Source organism: Monosiga brevicollis, genomic scaffold (assembly GCF_000002865.3).
Source record: "Monosiga brevicollis MX1 MONBRscaffold_28 genomic scaffold, whole genome shotgun sequence".
Lineage (NCBI taxonomy): Eukaryota > Choanoflagellata > Craspedida > Salpingoecidae > Monosiga > Monosiga brevicollis.
This window is the reverse complement of record NW_001865065.1, coordinates 365,301-379,894: the sequence shown is the minus strand read 5'-3', so window position 1 is coordinate 379,894 and position 14,594 is coordinate 365,301. Positions and strand designations below refer to the sequence as shown.

The 14,594-nt window shown below is 56.0% G+C and overlaps 3 protein-coding genes across 3 annotated transcripts; 1 reads left to right on the top strand and 2 right to left on the bottom strand.

Moving 5' to 3' along the window:
• Positions 1-1,311: 1,311 nt before the first annotated feature.
• MONBRDRAFT_28731 (uncharacterized protein) lies at positions 1,312-4,456 on the bottom strand (the record flags this gene model as incomplete). The annotated part of the gene is made up of 14 exons (XM_001749115.1): positions 1,312-1,401; positions 1,494-1,727; positions 1,824-1,883; positions 1,988-2,102; positions 2,192-2,228; positions 2,360-2,422; positions 2,512-2,637; positions 2,804-2,885; positions 3,094-3,400; positions 3,590-3,675; positions 3,774-3,883; positions 3,972-4,035; positions 4,140-4,225; positions 4,321-4,456. 14 exons carry the CDS (start codon positions 4,454-4,456, stop codon positions 1,312-1,314), a joined length of 1,596 nt encoding a protein of 531 aa, XP_001749167.1.
• Positions 4,457-4,895: 439 nt separating this feature from the next.
• On the top strand, positions 4,896-7,277 carry MONBRDRAFT_33999 (uncharacterized protein). Its single transcript, XM_001749189.1, has 9 exons — positions 4,896-4,963; positions 5,267-5,398; positions 5,502-5,611; positions 5,715-5,835; positions 5,924-6,040; positions 6,181-6,240; positions 6,325-6,476; positions 6,575-6,647; positions 6,825-7,277. Exons 1-9 carry the CDS (start codon positions 4,912-4,914, stop codon positions 6,971-6,973), a joined length of 966 nt encoding a protein of 321 aa, XP_001749241.1. The 5' UTR covers positions 4,896-4,911; the 3' UTR covers positions 6,974-7,277.
• Positions 7,278-7,406: 129 nt separating this feature from the next.
• Positions 7,407-13,904, bottom strand: MONBRDRAFT_28729 (uncharacterized protein; the record flags this gene model as incomplete). The annotated part of the gene is made up of 13 exons (XM_001749114.1): positions 7,407-8,648; positions 8,743-8,936; positions 9,090-9,750; positions 10,043-10,214; positions 10,359-10,564; positions 10,798-10,938; positions 11,037-11,132; positions 11,274-11,399; positions 11,476-11,623; positions 11,751-11,950; positions 12,046-12,144; positions 12,230-12,309; positions 12,494-13,904. The coding sequence occupies 13 exons, from the start codon at positions 13,902-13,904 to the stop codon at positions 7,407-7,409; spliced, it is 4,776 nt and encodes a 1,591-aa protein (XP_001749166.1).
• Between the last annotated feature and the right edge of the window lie 690 nt (positions 13,905-14,594).

The following is a 14,594-nucleotide window of genomic DNA, read 5'->3' as shown; positions in this document are numbered from 1 at the left end:
CCCGTCGATGCGAGAGTGCGGTATCACTCTTTGAGCTGTTGGCGTGACAGACCAGGTGCATGGCATGTGTGTTGTGAGGTGTTTACGTCAAGAAATCATTCAGGGAGCCATGCCGACCAAGACCTATCAGCCAAAACGCACGGGTCGGTGGTGCTGGACGTGGAACGGTGGACGGGCTGCTCGGCAAATTGCACTTGCATCTGGCGACGAGATGCATTCAGGCTTTCCGAGGGACCATGGTTTCGGGTGCTGCGGGAGGAACGGAGGCGGGGTCGCTCAATGCCACTGTTGCGCCGTGTGTTGACGGTCGAGGTTGGTCGAGGAAGGCCCGCGTCCTCCGTGTCAGCGGGAAAGGTTTCATTGGCATTCAGCTCAACTCGCAGCGTATGCGCATCACTTCCAAAGCGAAGTGCATCGCCATGACCAAGAGGCTCCCGCCCCTTTACTCGACGCCCGTTGACATATGTACCTGCCATGGTCGTGAGCCCAGAGACAAGGTTGAGGCGAGCTTGCAGCAGCCAGGGGCGCGCTTGGAACGGTCAGCCTACCTGTGGTTGTGGCGAGATCTTCGACGGCAAGCGCGCGCTTCTGTCCCAAAAAGCCAATGCGAGCATGCTTGGCGCCGCACGACCGACTACTCAAGGGGATATGACAGCTGCCTGCATCTGTCCCGACGAACACATAGCGCTGTGTTCGCACATCCAAGGGCACAACTCCTAGATGCAGCATCCCAATGCGATGATGAGGTCAGCTTCGGCAATTGCAGGACCCCTGGGGTGAACCCATGTGACTCACCTGAAGCGGAGCGAAGCTGTGCCGTCATAATGCCCAAGGAACCAACCAACACCGTGCTCCCGTCGTGCCGATGGAGAACAAGAGTCTATGGCCACCAGGGCCGAGCTGCTCAAGTTCTCGGGGACCAACACCCTCTCGGTTTTTTTATTGTTTGACCTCAACAAGTCGGCGACCGCACAAAAAAATTATGACAATTTCGTTGTTGATGAAAATTTTCCCTTGTGTGTTTGTTGTGTTGCTACAACAACAACAAACAAGCGTGGCGTGCTGACAATTTGAAATGTTTTTTTTTTTTTTTTTTGGGGGGGGGGGGGGGGCGGGAATGAGGAAATGAATGATGGAGGGCCAATAGCATATCAGATTGGTTGTTGAGCAAATGCTTGGCATCAGGAGCGCCTCGCATCTCAATATCACACGAAAGAGAAGGGGGGAGGGAGAGAGAAGGAGGAGGGAGGGAGGGAGGAGCAAAGGAAAAAGAAAAGTCGGTGGGCGTGGGAAGAGAGTGAACCCGCTGCTTTAGGGCGTCACAGCTTCCGGGAGGAGCTGGAGGGCTTCTTCCAATGTCGTGGGCAGTTGCGCGACCTCGATGCCAGCCAGCGGCAGAAGCTGTGTTCATTCGACAAGGTTGGCGTGCGCCGAAACAGTAAGAACAGGCAGGCACAGGCAGGCACAGGCAAGCACGGCTCTGTGGTACATACCGCTGCTACTTGTGCGAGGACATGCTGCTTCCACGCTTCGACGCTGGCAAACATGCTCGTGTCCGGCAGAGCAGGTGATGCGAGGTTTGAGCATAGGAAGCCAAGGCATGCGTCGCGCTGTTCCGATGGAAGAGTCGGCAACAGGGGCGCCTGCAATCGAGCCAGCGTGGCTTTGGCCTCGCTCTTTTGTTGCCGCTCCCACTCCCAGCGCGCCAATTCCTTGTCCGTTTCCTTCTGCGTAGACACAGCGAGGGGTGAGTGCATGGGCAAAATGTATGCCACAAATGATACATCAGAATGTAAGCTCTGAAATCCACTGCTTCCACTGACCATGAGAGCAACCAAGCGGGCCTGAAGCTTCACCTCCTCATCCAGAGGCAAAGGCTCGTCCTGCATTCCGGGAGTAACACACGAAAGCAGGCAAACCATCATCGTAAGGAGGCCGTATCATGCAGCGCGTCGACATCCTTTCCTCTGCCTGGCTTGACACGGACCTGATGGATGGCCTTGGCCAGAGATTGCAGAACCGTTGGACCCGCCAGCGGACTAGCAACCGCGACGCGCGCCTTGACATTAAGCGCGTCCAGATGGGGAAGCCCTTCAAAAGCCCTGCAGCACAGTTAGGTATTCAAAGAGGGCGTCAAAAATTATGTTGGCTGAGTAAAAAAAAAATAAAATTGCCAGGCAATCAAACGTACGGAAGCCGGGGAAGCTCATCAGTCGGGATATGTGGGGCTGCAGGGCGGGGAACGAGATGGCAAGCGGTAAGTCAACGCAAGAGTCCACACAACCCATGATGGGCCGGTTACGAAATACTGTTTTCCGACTCGCTTTCCCGAGCTCAAACGCTGGGAAAAAGCACGTACCTGATGCCAATACGCGAGTCGCCAGTGCATCGGCATCGTCATCTTCGAGGTTCATGGTCGAGTCTGACATGATTGCAGAGTGAGACGACCAGGACCCCAAACAGCGCCTCAGCCCAAAAACCCCAACCAACAAAAAAAAAACCGATCCAAACCTGGGTTCTTTGTTTGCGGCGATGCCTTGGCAGCCTTGCGCGACGAGGAGCGAGCGGCCGGCGCCGGCGACGTGGCGGACGCAGGACTTGCTATGTCTTGGAGGCGTGCCTCCGCTCGTTCGTGAGCTGCAAAATGCCGTGTCAGCCCAGACGGCTTGGAGAAGAGCTTGCCACAGACAGAACACACTGGTGCCAATAAATGATCAAACAAGTACGCAGTAGCAGCAGTGGCAGGAGCGGTGAGAAGGCGTTCGCACGCACATGCCTTCATGAATCAAGTTGGCAGACGCACCGTGGTAGGGACGCCCATTTTTTTGAAGCGGTGGGTCAGCCACCAGGCGAGCCGCCTCTGGTAAAGGAGTCGAAATGGGCAGCTTCAGTCCCATATTGGAGAAAAAAAAGCGTATCGTCCCCAAAAGGAGATCACGGCATAAAAGGGGCATCGTTACCCGCAAAAAAAGAAAAAAAAAAAAAAAGCACAGGCATTCAAATGTCACCAAGAACCAAAGTGGCAGAGGAAAATCCATGCGACCCCTCCCCATGTCCCGACGTGCAAAAGGGGGACCAAGTCTGAGTCCGTACCAGGGTATTTCCCGATTGCGGGGTGGCCACGGTGCTGGGATTCGGACTGGCTGGGACACCGCTGCTGGGCGTCCGGGGCGCGGCGACTAGCGTCGTGGATGTCGAGTTTGTTTTAGCCACCTTGGTCACTTTTGCGTGGCTGGAGCTGGAGGAAGAGGCTGGCGTGCTAGTGCCCGACGGTCTTTTGGCACCAGGTTTTGTCCCACTCGTGTTGGACGCTTGCTTTCGATGGCTAAGCAAAGGCAGTTGGGTAGGGTCAGCTTTTGCTTGCGACCAATCATGATAGTACTTTGCACGACTGACGGACCTAAGTTGTTGACGATGTTCACGACACACGATGCGGCCTGCACGCGGTGCAGACACTTGGGCGTCTCGAACCACGGTCAAAAGTCCATGTTCATGGGCACTGCCGCCAAAGGCAACGACGCGTGCATCAAAGTCAATCCACATCATCACACTGGTATTGGCACAGCTCCATAGCGAGAAAAAGACGTACCACGAGGCATGAAGGCGATGGCTGCAGCCGCTATGAGCACACTTGATGGTGGCGCTAGACCGCGGGCTGTTGCAAATGGTGCAAACCTGCAGCGACGAGAGCATGTGGGCAGGCAAGAATGAGGCCAAGTGTTTCCGCTCAGGCTTGTACTTGAATCAGGGCTCGCAGCGGGAGCAGAGCTTACGCCTTTGCTCAGTTTGAGATCAGAGACCGTCACACTTTCCCACCAAGGCGAACCATTGATGATAAGACCCGGAATAAACATGGCACAGAGCACGTGGCAGAATTGCATGTCTGTGCACGGCATGGGGAGGAGATGGTGAAAAGCGCCCGGGGCACACATGAACAAGCCGGTGCAAAGGCTACCCGCGAGGAGACGTACCACCATCTTTTGGATTTGCGACTGGCAGGAGCGCCCCCGTCACTACCGGGCAGGCCACGCACTTCTGTGATGGTGCCAGACATGTCAATTAGCGAGATCACGTTTTTTTTTGAGGCGGCTCGATCGTCGAGTCGGCTGACGGCCAAGGCCGCCGGGGCGCGAACAGACCATTTTTGATGAGCGAATAGTCAGGTATGGGGTGTGGCGTCGGCAATACCAGTCGTGCTTGGGCACGCGCTCAACGCCATAGCAGGCTGCATGCACGAAGATGAACCGGCACCAAGGGGTTAGCTAGGCAGGAGGCAGGGCGGGGTAGGTAGGTGGGCATAGATCAAGCAGGCTTGCGGACCTTGGTGAAACACATAGCCACAGCTTTTGCATTTGACAACATCATTCTTATCCGAGACATCGTTTTGCTTGCAAATGACGCAGGGCAGGTCGGAGGTTGCCCCAGGCTCGTAAATCTCGTCGTCGTCCATCTCCATCTCCAATAGTCGTTCCGACTTGACGAAGAAGAAGAGGAACAACAACAACAACAGGCACCTAAAGTGACCAACTCTCAAGACGGCTGGCGACCGAGTCAAGCGCCCTTTTACGCACTCATGGCTTTACCCCCACTACCCCCTCGCTCAACTGCCACCCGCCCAAGGTACACACACAGTCAGCGACGGTGCCAAGAAAAAAAATGTCGCACGCTCTCTCTCTCTCTCTCTCTCTCTCTCTCTCTACGGAAGTGTGAGATATATCACACTCCGTCACGGAACAGATGCTGACAAAAGTAGAAAATGCTGACAATCAACCTGCTGTGAATATGAAGCGTCACAGAGATGAAAACCCAGCTCAAACAATTAGCGTTTACTCAAAGCGTCAAAGCGTAGCGGCAATACCCAGTGGGCGGTCAAGAAACACATTTGGTAGCAAAACAACACACATCGGACCAATGGCGGATCTGGATCTGGACGTCGCGGGCATCATCGACCGACTCCTCGAAGGTGAGTTTGTGATGACCGCCTCGGGGTTCGGCGGCTGTGCTGGGTCGAGGAGTTGGTATTGGGTGGGTCTTGGGTGGATGTGTGATTCGTGGGTAGAGACGCTGGATGGGCTCGCGAGGCTGCAGGGGCTGGTGCACAGCTGGGTTTTGTGCTCGAGCCTCGAGCCTTGAGCCTCGGGGGTGACCCAAGCGGGCTGGAAGCGGCACATGGGGGGAGGCTTGGCCTTGTTATTGCATCGTTTTTCGCTCGGATATCACGCATGCTTGTGGCCTACAACGCTGCCTGGGTGCCTGGTAACAATAGTCCGGGGCTGTCGGCCGGGAAAGACAGTGAGCCTCGAGGAGCGCGAGATCTCCGGGCTCTGCTTGTCGGCGCGCGAGGCCTTTCTGGCCGAGCCCATGCTCTTGCGCCTCCAGGCCCCAGTCAAAATCTGTGGTATGAATGCTGGGTCCTCTGAATCCCCGCTTTTTTTGTGCTCTTCAATGAGAGCCTTCCCGCTCTTCTTTTTAAACCCCACTGGACGCTTGCTGTTGGACAGGTGATGTGCACGGGCAGTACTATGACGTTCTGAGGCTCTTTGAGCACAGTGGCTTCCCGCCCGCCAGCAGTTATCTGTTCCTTGGCGACTACGTTGATCGTGGCAAACAGGTCCGATGATGTTGCCACTCTCATCCCGGCTCCCCCTTCCCTGCCACTCGGAGCTCATGGCTGTCAACGACCTGGGCGTGATCTTCTTGTTGTGTCGTGTCAGTCCTTGGAGACCATCTGCCTGCTGCTGGCCTACAAGGTCCTTTACCCGGACAAGATCTGGCTCTTGCGTGGCAACCACGAATGTGCCAGCATCAACCGCATCTATGGCTTTTACGATGAGTGTGCGTCCCGCAGCGATGGTGGTGGTGCAGAGTTGCTCGGAAGCGCGCGCTCAACTGCGTGATCAACTCCTGCATCCTGACTCCTTAGGCAAGCGTCGCTACTCCATCAAGCTTTGGAAAACCTTCACCGACTGCTTCAACTGCCTGCCCGTTGCTGCCGTTGTTGCTGACAAGATCTTCTGCTGCCATGGTGGCCTCTCACCCGGTCAGCTTCTCGCGTCCATGCTTGCTTTCCTTATTTTGGTTTTGCCGTTTCAAATCATCTCCAGATATCTTGTGCCACAAATATCAAGCCGCCTGTATTAACTTTTGTGCCTCTCGGTTCTGGCTCACGCGCCCGTGCAGACTTGCAAGCTCTCGATCAGATCACGAACGTGCAACGACCAACCGACGTGCCAGACACTGGTGCGTGCGACTAGTGATTTCTGTTGATACTCCTCTAGAGCTCTGTCTTTTGCTTATATCTTGCCTGTAACCTGTGGTCACCAGGCCTGCTCTGCGATCTGCTGTGGAGCGATCCCGAGCGCGAGGTTGAGAATTGGGCCGAAAACGATCGGGGCGTTTCATTCACGTTTGGCGCCGACATTGTGGAAAAGTTTTTATTACAGCATGACCTGGATCTTATTTGCCGCGCTCATCAGGCAGGTCAACGCCCGGCTGCATGGCCTTTGCTCCTTCACAGCGATCAAAAGCACATGGCAACCTGGCTGACATTGCCGTCCGGTCTGATTGATGACAGGTGGTTGAGGATGGCTACGAATTCTTCGCACAACGTCAGCTAGTGACTGTCTTCAGCGCACCAAACTACTGCGGTATGGCTTGATGACTCCTTGTGTGATGGCCCGTGCTGTGCACAGCTTTGGATTGCGCACATGAATTTTTTTAGGGCGCTGGCCTGTGGAGACTCACTTTTTCTTCTTGCTCTTCTTGTCTTTTTTTTTTTTTTTTGTTTTTCTTTTCATTCTTCATTGGCCGCTCAATTGTCCCAGGTGAATTTGACAACGCGGGTGCCATCATGACCGTTGATGCCAACCTCATGTGCTCCTTTCAAATCCTCAAGCCCGCTGACAAGAAGTCAAAGTATCGCTATGCCTCCGACCCAGGCGCAGCAGAGCGTGATGTTTTGCCTGTGGCGTAAAGCGCCCAACCGTGCTAGGGATATGCGCGCCGTCTGCTTGTGTGGGCATTGAAAGTGTCATCGTCCAAGGCATGCACGCGCCCTATGTTGTTCGTGTCCCCTTTGCACTTCCGTTCTGAAGCGCGTCCCCCAAACTGCTGTCGATCCCGTGCAGCTCAGCTGTGCGAGCCGATGTGCATTATTGTGATGTCCTATGCGTCGATAGCCCGGAAGATCCCGCCCGCCTCTTTGTTGTCCTTTGTCAAACAGCCTTGTCAACTTTATGCCGATCAATTTCATCATCTGGTCAGACCGGTGTGATATTATCTTATGCGCGCGTTGATGAATTTTCATGTCAGTATACGATGTTCTTTTTCTTATCACACGCCACATCTACGTATGGCGGAGGTTGCCTCGTGCATGGATCGAATGCGGCTGGGCTTACTCTTGGGCATTAGAGCATGTGTATGCCACTTAATGGAGTATCGCTCAACCGACTGCGCCGCTTGGGCTGGTTTCCAGGTCGCGCACCGGGCGGCGGGGTGGTGCGCGTCATGGTGGGCGATCCACAACGGCTGTCAGCGCCGCCGCTGACGAACACGTCCGACTGCGCCGAACCAGTCCGACCAAGTGGCGAGGCGCGTCGTGGTTTTGTCCGCGGGTCAAGGGGACTCCCGCCAGCATCAGGGTAAGCAGCCCCCTGTAACTCAGGCCGTTGACTTGGGGGCGCGCGCTCCAGTGTGTCTCGTTCAAAGATGGAAGCATCTGAAGCGCCAGACTTGGGAATGTTATCGTCCAGCATTTTCTCCAGGGGACGTGTGTCCCGGGCTGCGGTATCCTGAATGACCCATTGCATGGCCATGGGTTGGCCAGCCACCAAGGTGGTGCGATAAATATGCTGGAGAGGGTCCACGCCCGTCTCAAAGCGGTCACCCACCAGTTCAGGGGAGCGTCGGATCATGCCTACTTTATCAAGCATTGCGCGAGCGGTGGGGCGCTCTCTCAGGTTTGGGTGCCAGCACCGCACGAGCAAATCGTATAGAGGTCGCGGCATGTGCCGAATCGGTGGCAATCGGTGTCCAACCCCGACGTTCGTGGCCACGGCCAGATTGCTCCAGCCCTTGTAAGGAAGGCGCGCTCCCGTCCACATCTCGTGCAATGTTACAGCTGCGGCCCAGACATCACTCGCCTTGGAGTAGTGTCCGTAGTTCAAGGCCTCGGGACTGCACCATCGAACCGGGAGTTGGCCTGTGAGTTCCACATAAACCGATTGGTCGCGCTTGAGGCGACGGCAAAAGCCAAAGTCGGCGATTTTGGCCAATCCTTGTCCCAGCAGCACGTTGCGAGCGGCGAGATCACGATGAATAAATCCTTCTTCATGAATGTACTGCAGTCCATTCAAGATGTCATACGAGTACTTTAGCTTGCGAATGTCCTCCATCGTCTCGTGCCGCAGGACACGCTGCAGCGAGCCTTGCTCCATGAGCTCGAGGACCAGCATGATGGGGCGCTCGTTTGTGACAGTGTCCACCAGGCGCAGCACGTTCTGGTGGCTGAAGTATGTCATGATGGTGGCTTCCTCCAAAAACGCAATTTCCTGCTCCACACTGGCGGAGTGCTTGAGCAGCTTGACGGCGACCAGGTCTTCCTGGGAACCGCGACGCAAACGAGCCCGCCGCACCACGCCAAATTCGCCCTACAAAAATCCAATTCACGCGCGCCACACAACATCAAGCAAGGCCGTTGACACCAAGTCTGCACCTCATTGCTCTGAGAACAACGAGACATACCCGACCAAGGTCGTCAAGAAACTTGACATTGGAACCGTTGAGCATGCTAGAGGATGCACGGCGTAACTGCTGCAACTGGACATCGGCTGCTCGGTCACGGACGCGACGCATGTCGTGTGCATTCCGAACACTATCTTTGTGGCTCAGCCCCCGCAAAACGCCTGGCGTCTCATACTCGATGCCGTCCGAGTCGTCTGATGTCCAATGAGGAAAAGCCAGGGTTGGGGGTGAGGTCAGCCACGAGCCGAGGGAACGCGTCAGAATGGAGCGGGCTAGCACAGACAGCTATGTTCACTCGCACAGATCAGCATAAGCGCAGGCGTGGCCATTTGATATGAAGGACTGACCGTTGATACTGGAGGAAACGGGGGACACGGCAGCCTGCATGCGCGCCAGTTCCCGCTGCTGTGGCAAGTTGGCGCTGCGCAGCGAAGCCGTCATATTGCTCATTCGCGATACCGTGCGCTTTGCCCCGTCGGGGGGTGTGGTGGGCCGAAACAACAACGGGCCTGCACCGACCACGTGTGCCGGGATTGGCGGCTTGGTTAGGCCCTCAAGTGCGTCATTGTCAGTCGGATCTATCTGGGCTAGTGCGTATGGGTCGTTCTCTTGTAATGATGCTCGGTCGGGCAGCGCAGGGGGTGGTGTAGCCAGTCCGTCATTCGCCTCGTCCTCATCGCCAGTCTGGTTGCCCATTTGGTCATAGCCGCCCTCCAAGTCAGAAACGTCCGTTCCACCAAAACTCATGTAAGAATTGCCTCGACTGAGGTGGGCGGTAAGGGCGGATAAACGTCGGTGGCGCGGTAAACGCGCAGCGCTACCAGCCACCGAAGACTGGCGCGTGACGGACATGTACCCATCGCTGTCCGACGCTGCGCTCGAGTCGTTGCTAAAGAGGCTTGCATGCGATTGGGAGTGGCCCTTCCGACCGGTGCGACTCAAAGCCTGGCCACGACGTGGGACGTAGGACAGCCTCTCCGTTACTGCGCGCAAAGTTTTGAGATCCGCCTGTCGTATTGTATGTGCGAAGCTTGGGTGAGCCAGGTGATGATCAACTTCCACTACAGAAGCACGTAGCTGCTTTGACAGCGATGACTGGAAGAAATCAAGCTGTGGCCTGGGTAAGATTTGCGGGAGGGAGGCAACTCACAGTGGGAGGGGACTGGACCGAGCGGGCTGCGCGCACTAGCGCGGTCGGGGGCGCGGGGCTGATTTGTTGACGAGATGTAAAGTGAACCGGCTCGTTCACCTCAAGTTCGCTTGGTGTGTTATGGCCTGACAACTGAGGTGAATGGAGTACGTATCCCTCGTCTGCCGCTTTGGCGGTGGCTGTGGCACGCTTGAGTGAACCAGCTTGCCGAGCGCCTGCAACAGTGTGGCGACGGCCTGACCCACGCATGGGCGAGGTGGCCCGAATGGCCGCAACACCCTTGCGCGTGCCTCGCAAATCACGGTTGGCTTGAACAACAATGCTATTCAGTCATGCAGCACCAAATCGAACTCTCGTCAGCAAAAGTGAAGCCCATTCTGTGACACCCAGTGGACTACGAGCCACATGGAAGACTCCCGACATAAAGCCCAATAAGCGTCCGTGTTAAAAAAAAGACAAGTCGTACCTGGTTTGCAGAAAGTCTTGTGCCGTGTGCTCTAGACGCAGGGCTGCAGAAATGGTTTTCGGGTTACCCAAAGACGTGGAGCGAGGACGGGCGACAGGGTCGGCTTGCTTTTTCTGGCGAATGCTGCGATGTCGAAAAGAGCGCAGGCGCCGAGAAAGCGTGGCCTCTTCACCTTCTGCTTCCTCGACGACAGCCAACGTAGAATTCTGTTTGGGGCTGTACCAGGCCAAGGTGATCAGCGAATATGAGTTTGCCAGCTAAAGTGAGAATAGTTGATGAGCAGTGTTCGGAGGCAGAGGGCAGACGTTGCTTTGACGCACAGTTGAGCTTCCGGGGTGATTTGAGGAAGATCGTCAAACTCGCCCGAGGCTTGACGGATCAGGAGGTCATCCGCGAGGCTATCATAATGCAGGCTGCTATGCGCACTGCGCTGACCAACCGACGAAAAAGAGCTTCGCGGCATGATGCCGCGGCCCACAAGTAGGGGAGGGCCATGGCTCACTAGGCCCTGTGATTCGGGTTCACTATAGCCAGACGGACGTGTGCCTAAACGGGTAACGCTGGTGTGTGGGCCCATCACCTTTGACAAAACACATTCATTCCAAGGTGAGGTCAGGATTGACAGGCACGAATCGAGACTTTGAAAAGAAGCAAACAGAAGGTCGCGCCAGCGCCGACCGGATTGATGCCAATGGAAGATGCCTTGCTGGATGCACGCTCCTGCATGTGCATGGCATAGGCCGACTCGTCTTCCGGTGGAGGTGTAGACAAGGCCTGTACGTGGCGAAGCCAACGACACTCCAAGGAGAGCATGACCAGCTACATGCGGCAATCAAACGTGGTAAACATCTTCGCTTTTTTCTGTCGCGCGCATGAAACAAGGTGTGGGCCGAGAGCAATGGGCAGCTGGCCTACCGGAACCATCAAGGCCAGGATGCCATAAACAAGCCGCAAGGCAGGTAGGTCGCGATGTAGGTCCGGGAGCAAGTAAAGCAGGCTGCCACCGACGCCAGCTGTCAAGGGCACCACAAGGGACAACCACTGTGGTGTCGGTTGAGGTGTGAGGGCAGGCTGAGGTGTTTGGCAGCGGTTTTTGTCAACAATCTTGGTGTCTTACCAGTCGTAGAAAATGCCCCAGTGGAGTTGTGGTGCGGCAGAAGGCAACAATTAGCACCAGCAATACCAAGCCAACGACGCTTCCTAGAATGTACCAGTGCACTTGACTGGCTAGGCTATGCACGGGTAGCCAGGCGAAACCAAAGGCACTGTCATGCATGGTGTCGACAGGATCCGTGATGAGTTATGCGGTGCAAATTGATGGGGTTGACGGTTCAAAGTTCTGGCGCGTGCATAATAACAATAATAGCGGCCATGTTGGTGGTGACGGCGTACTTTGCATCGAGTTGTCGTAGGCCCACGACGACCGCAGCAGGCACCATCCATAGCAAGCAAACAACCAGACCACGGCGCAGCCAGGATCCGTGTCTCTGGTACGTTGATTGCCGGGGCGTCCAATACACGACCAGACTGGCCAACGCCAGCATATGCAACACTTGCGCATACTGGGCACCCATGAGAACAGAAGGGGCGACCTGTAGTTGAATCAAACATGAGGTGTTGCTACACGAGACAACGGGAACAACTGAAGGTCGAGCCTGCCCGAGGGTGCAAACAAATCATGGCGTACATTGGCCACCGTGGCGCTGTCCAGATCCGTGGCGCGCAAGAGAGCCAGACCCGCCACCAAGCTCAGGCAGGTGGCCAACATGAATCCCAATCGGTACAGCTGGGCAAGACACCCGAGTGACATGACGAGGAAATGAGGTCGAGGTGGCATGCGCATTCTCATGCATCGAGTATGCACTACGCACCTTGAGTGGCCATCGAGCGGGTTGGCAGCCCACCATGACGATAAGGATAAGGCACAGAAGAATTGCAAGCAGCAACAATCCTAGAAAAAACGAACACCCCCAATCATGAGTAAGCGCTGTCCCAGTGCATATATTTGCACAACCACCCGGGTTGCCCAGCCTCAGAGCAAAGAGAACGTAGCGAGCGCCTTCAAAGCTGCCAGCAAAAAAAAAAAAAAAAAAAAAAAAAAAAAACAAGAACGAAACGAACAAACAAAAACTAACCAGCAAGAGCGTGGTCAATGCGGTTGTAGGCACGAGCTGGGGCAGTGTTGGCGACGGGTGCTGTCGTGGTAAGCGTCAGGGCAACACTACTGGGTTGCAGCTGGCAATGACAAGTCCAAAGCCCGGCACTCAGGTTGATGTCCAGGGTACATGCAACATCTGCCTCACACTTGGCCTGTGCAGGGACGGCCAAGACTGTGGTACCATTGACGGCGAGGGTGAGATTGATGATCTGGGTGTTGTTGGTTGTTTGTATTGCGCTCATCTGCAGGTCCACCAGGTCTAATGCAAGGCCATGGGTGGGTGGATCGATGGACAAGATGAGGCGCAATAGCGCCTGGTGAGCCTGATCCTGGCGCTGCAGCGGGCCCCACAAGCTTGCCACATTATACTGAACATCAACCGGGCCTGCAGTCAAACCCCCGGGCTGATTTGCATCAAAAAGCACGGTGGGAAAGATGTGATGGCGACCGTTGGGGTTACTGGCGGGTAGATAGGCTGCCAAGCACAGGGCCAACTGCATGCTTTCCTCTGTCAAAGCCTTGGAGGTGGTTGACGATGGCGTCGGCGTGGTTCCATTTTCCGTCGCAGCCAGTGTCCACTGCGTGAGGACAGTCATGTCAAATGTTTTCGCGTTGTCGATGGCGAGCGTTGCATTGGGGGCCCAGCTTAAAACAAAGTGGTCACCAGTAGTCATCAGCTCTGGAGCGGGCCCCATCAGAAGGGCAGCCTGGACGGCGGCTGCGTGCCACGCCCAGGGCTCTGGGGATGCCAGGGCTGTGTTCGGAGCAAGAAACAGCGCATGTGCCAGTTGCACATAGACTTGGGCCATCTGTGTAGACCCCGCGTCTGGATCAGGGATCTTCCAGTCAGCCTGAAGAAGAGCGTCGAAAAGGTCGAGGTGCGTCTCGAGATCTGCGATGGTAAGATTGGCGGCGGCGGAGGCATCGATGGCAGTGGAGGCGCGTTGCACCAAGCGGAGAATTTCTGTCACGTCAGTTGAACCAAGGGGCAAGGCGCTGCTGGCAACAATGGTGGCGGCACCGGCAAGCCGTTGGCGGCGAGCGGCTGCACTCGTGGGCGCGCCCGTTGCCCAGTCACTGGACCAACCCTCAAGGCTAGGGATGGCGCATTGAGCGTAGGATGGCTCACTCCAGGCCTGCAGCAGACAGAGAGTGGTGGCCTGCTGGGCGGATGCACAACAGCTGCGACTTGCACTGCCTGTGTGTGGTGACGGGCAAGGTAGAGTTGTGGCGCGCCCAGACGAGGTGGCGGGCCACGTCAGGCCGTGTGGACCGATGCTCTCAAGGCAAGTCCCGGCCACACCCAGCTCGGCCCATGGCTCAATCAAAGCGAGTCCGAGGAGTAACAGAAGCGGGTGAGCCCAGCGGGGTGCATTCAAGGAAGGCATGTCGTTCCGACGGCACGGCGCCATGGCAGTTGCGGGGCAAAGGCGCAGCCGACGCCTACTCGCGCGACGAGACGGGTTCCCGGTTTGTCAACCCTAGCTGGCCTGCTTGCTTGCCATTGCGCCTTCAGCCAGCTCTATTCGCCAGAGGGGCAGACTGACCACCCAGGAACAGAAGAGCACAGCGGATCGGGTAGGGTTGCACCCAATGCACCCTCGGCGAGGACCAATCGGTAGTAAGGGGGGGGGTGCGAGTGGCGCCAGTCAGTGATACTGAAGCCTATCAACGTCCGGCCTGCACCGAGCGCTGAGGCTGGGCTTCTCGCTTCAAAATTTGTGTCGTCCTCCACGCACCCCGATCTTCTCCTCCTGGTGGTGGACCACAAAGCCTGAACAAAATCCCGTTCCACACACATACTTGCGAGCTCTTCACCACCCTGTGCCTTCATATTATCATTCCCGCTTCATGTCCGATCCGCAAGTGGACTCAAGACCACACCCATCAAGGCAGTCCCCGGCGGACACATGAGTTCGTCCGGTTCGCCGTCCGCGCAAAGTCGGTCACTTGTCTGACAAAAACAAGACCGATAAAATCTGACAAAGGAGATTGTGTTGATAACATATGTTGGAAACAAAGCACGTTGATCTTTTGATGAAGACGTGTGCTTGTTGTTTGGATTTTTCCCGTTTGTG

Coding starts and splice junctions, on each gene's coding strand:
- MONBRDRAFT_33999 (XM_001749189.1), top strand. CDS start 4,912: ATGGCGGATCTGGATCTGGACGTCGCGGGCATCATCGACCGACTCCTC. Junction 4,964..5,266: donor CATCGACCGACTCCTCGAAG/GTGAGTTTGTGA, acceptor TGGTAACAATAG/TCCGGGGCTGTCGGCCGGGA. Junction 5,612..5,714: donor ACGTTGATCGTGGCAAACAG/GTCCGATGATGT, acceptor GTGTCGTGTCAG/TCCTTGGAGACCATCTGCCT.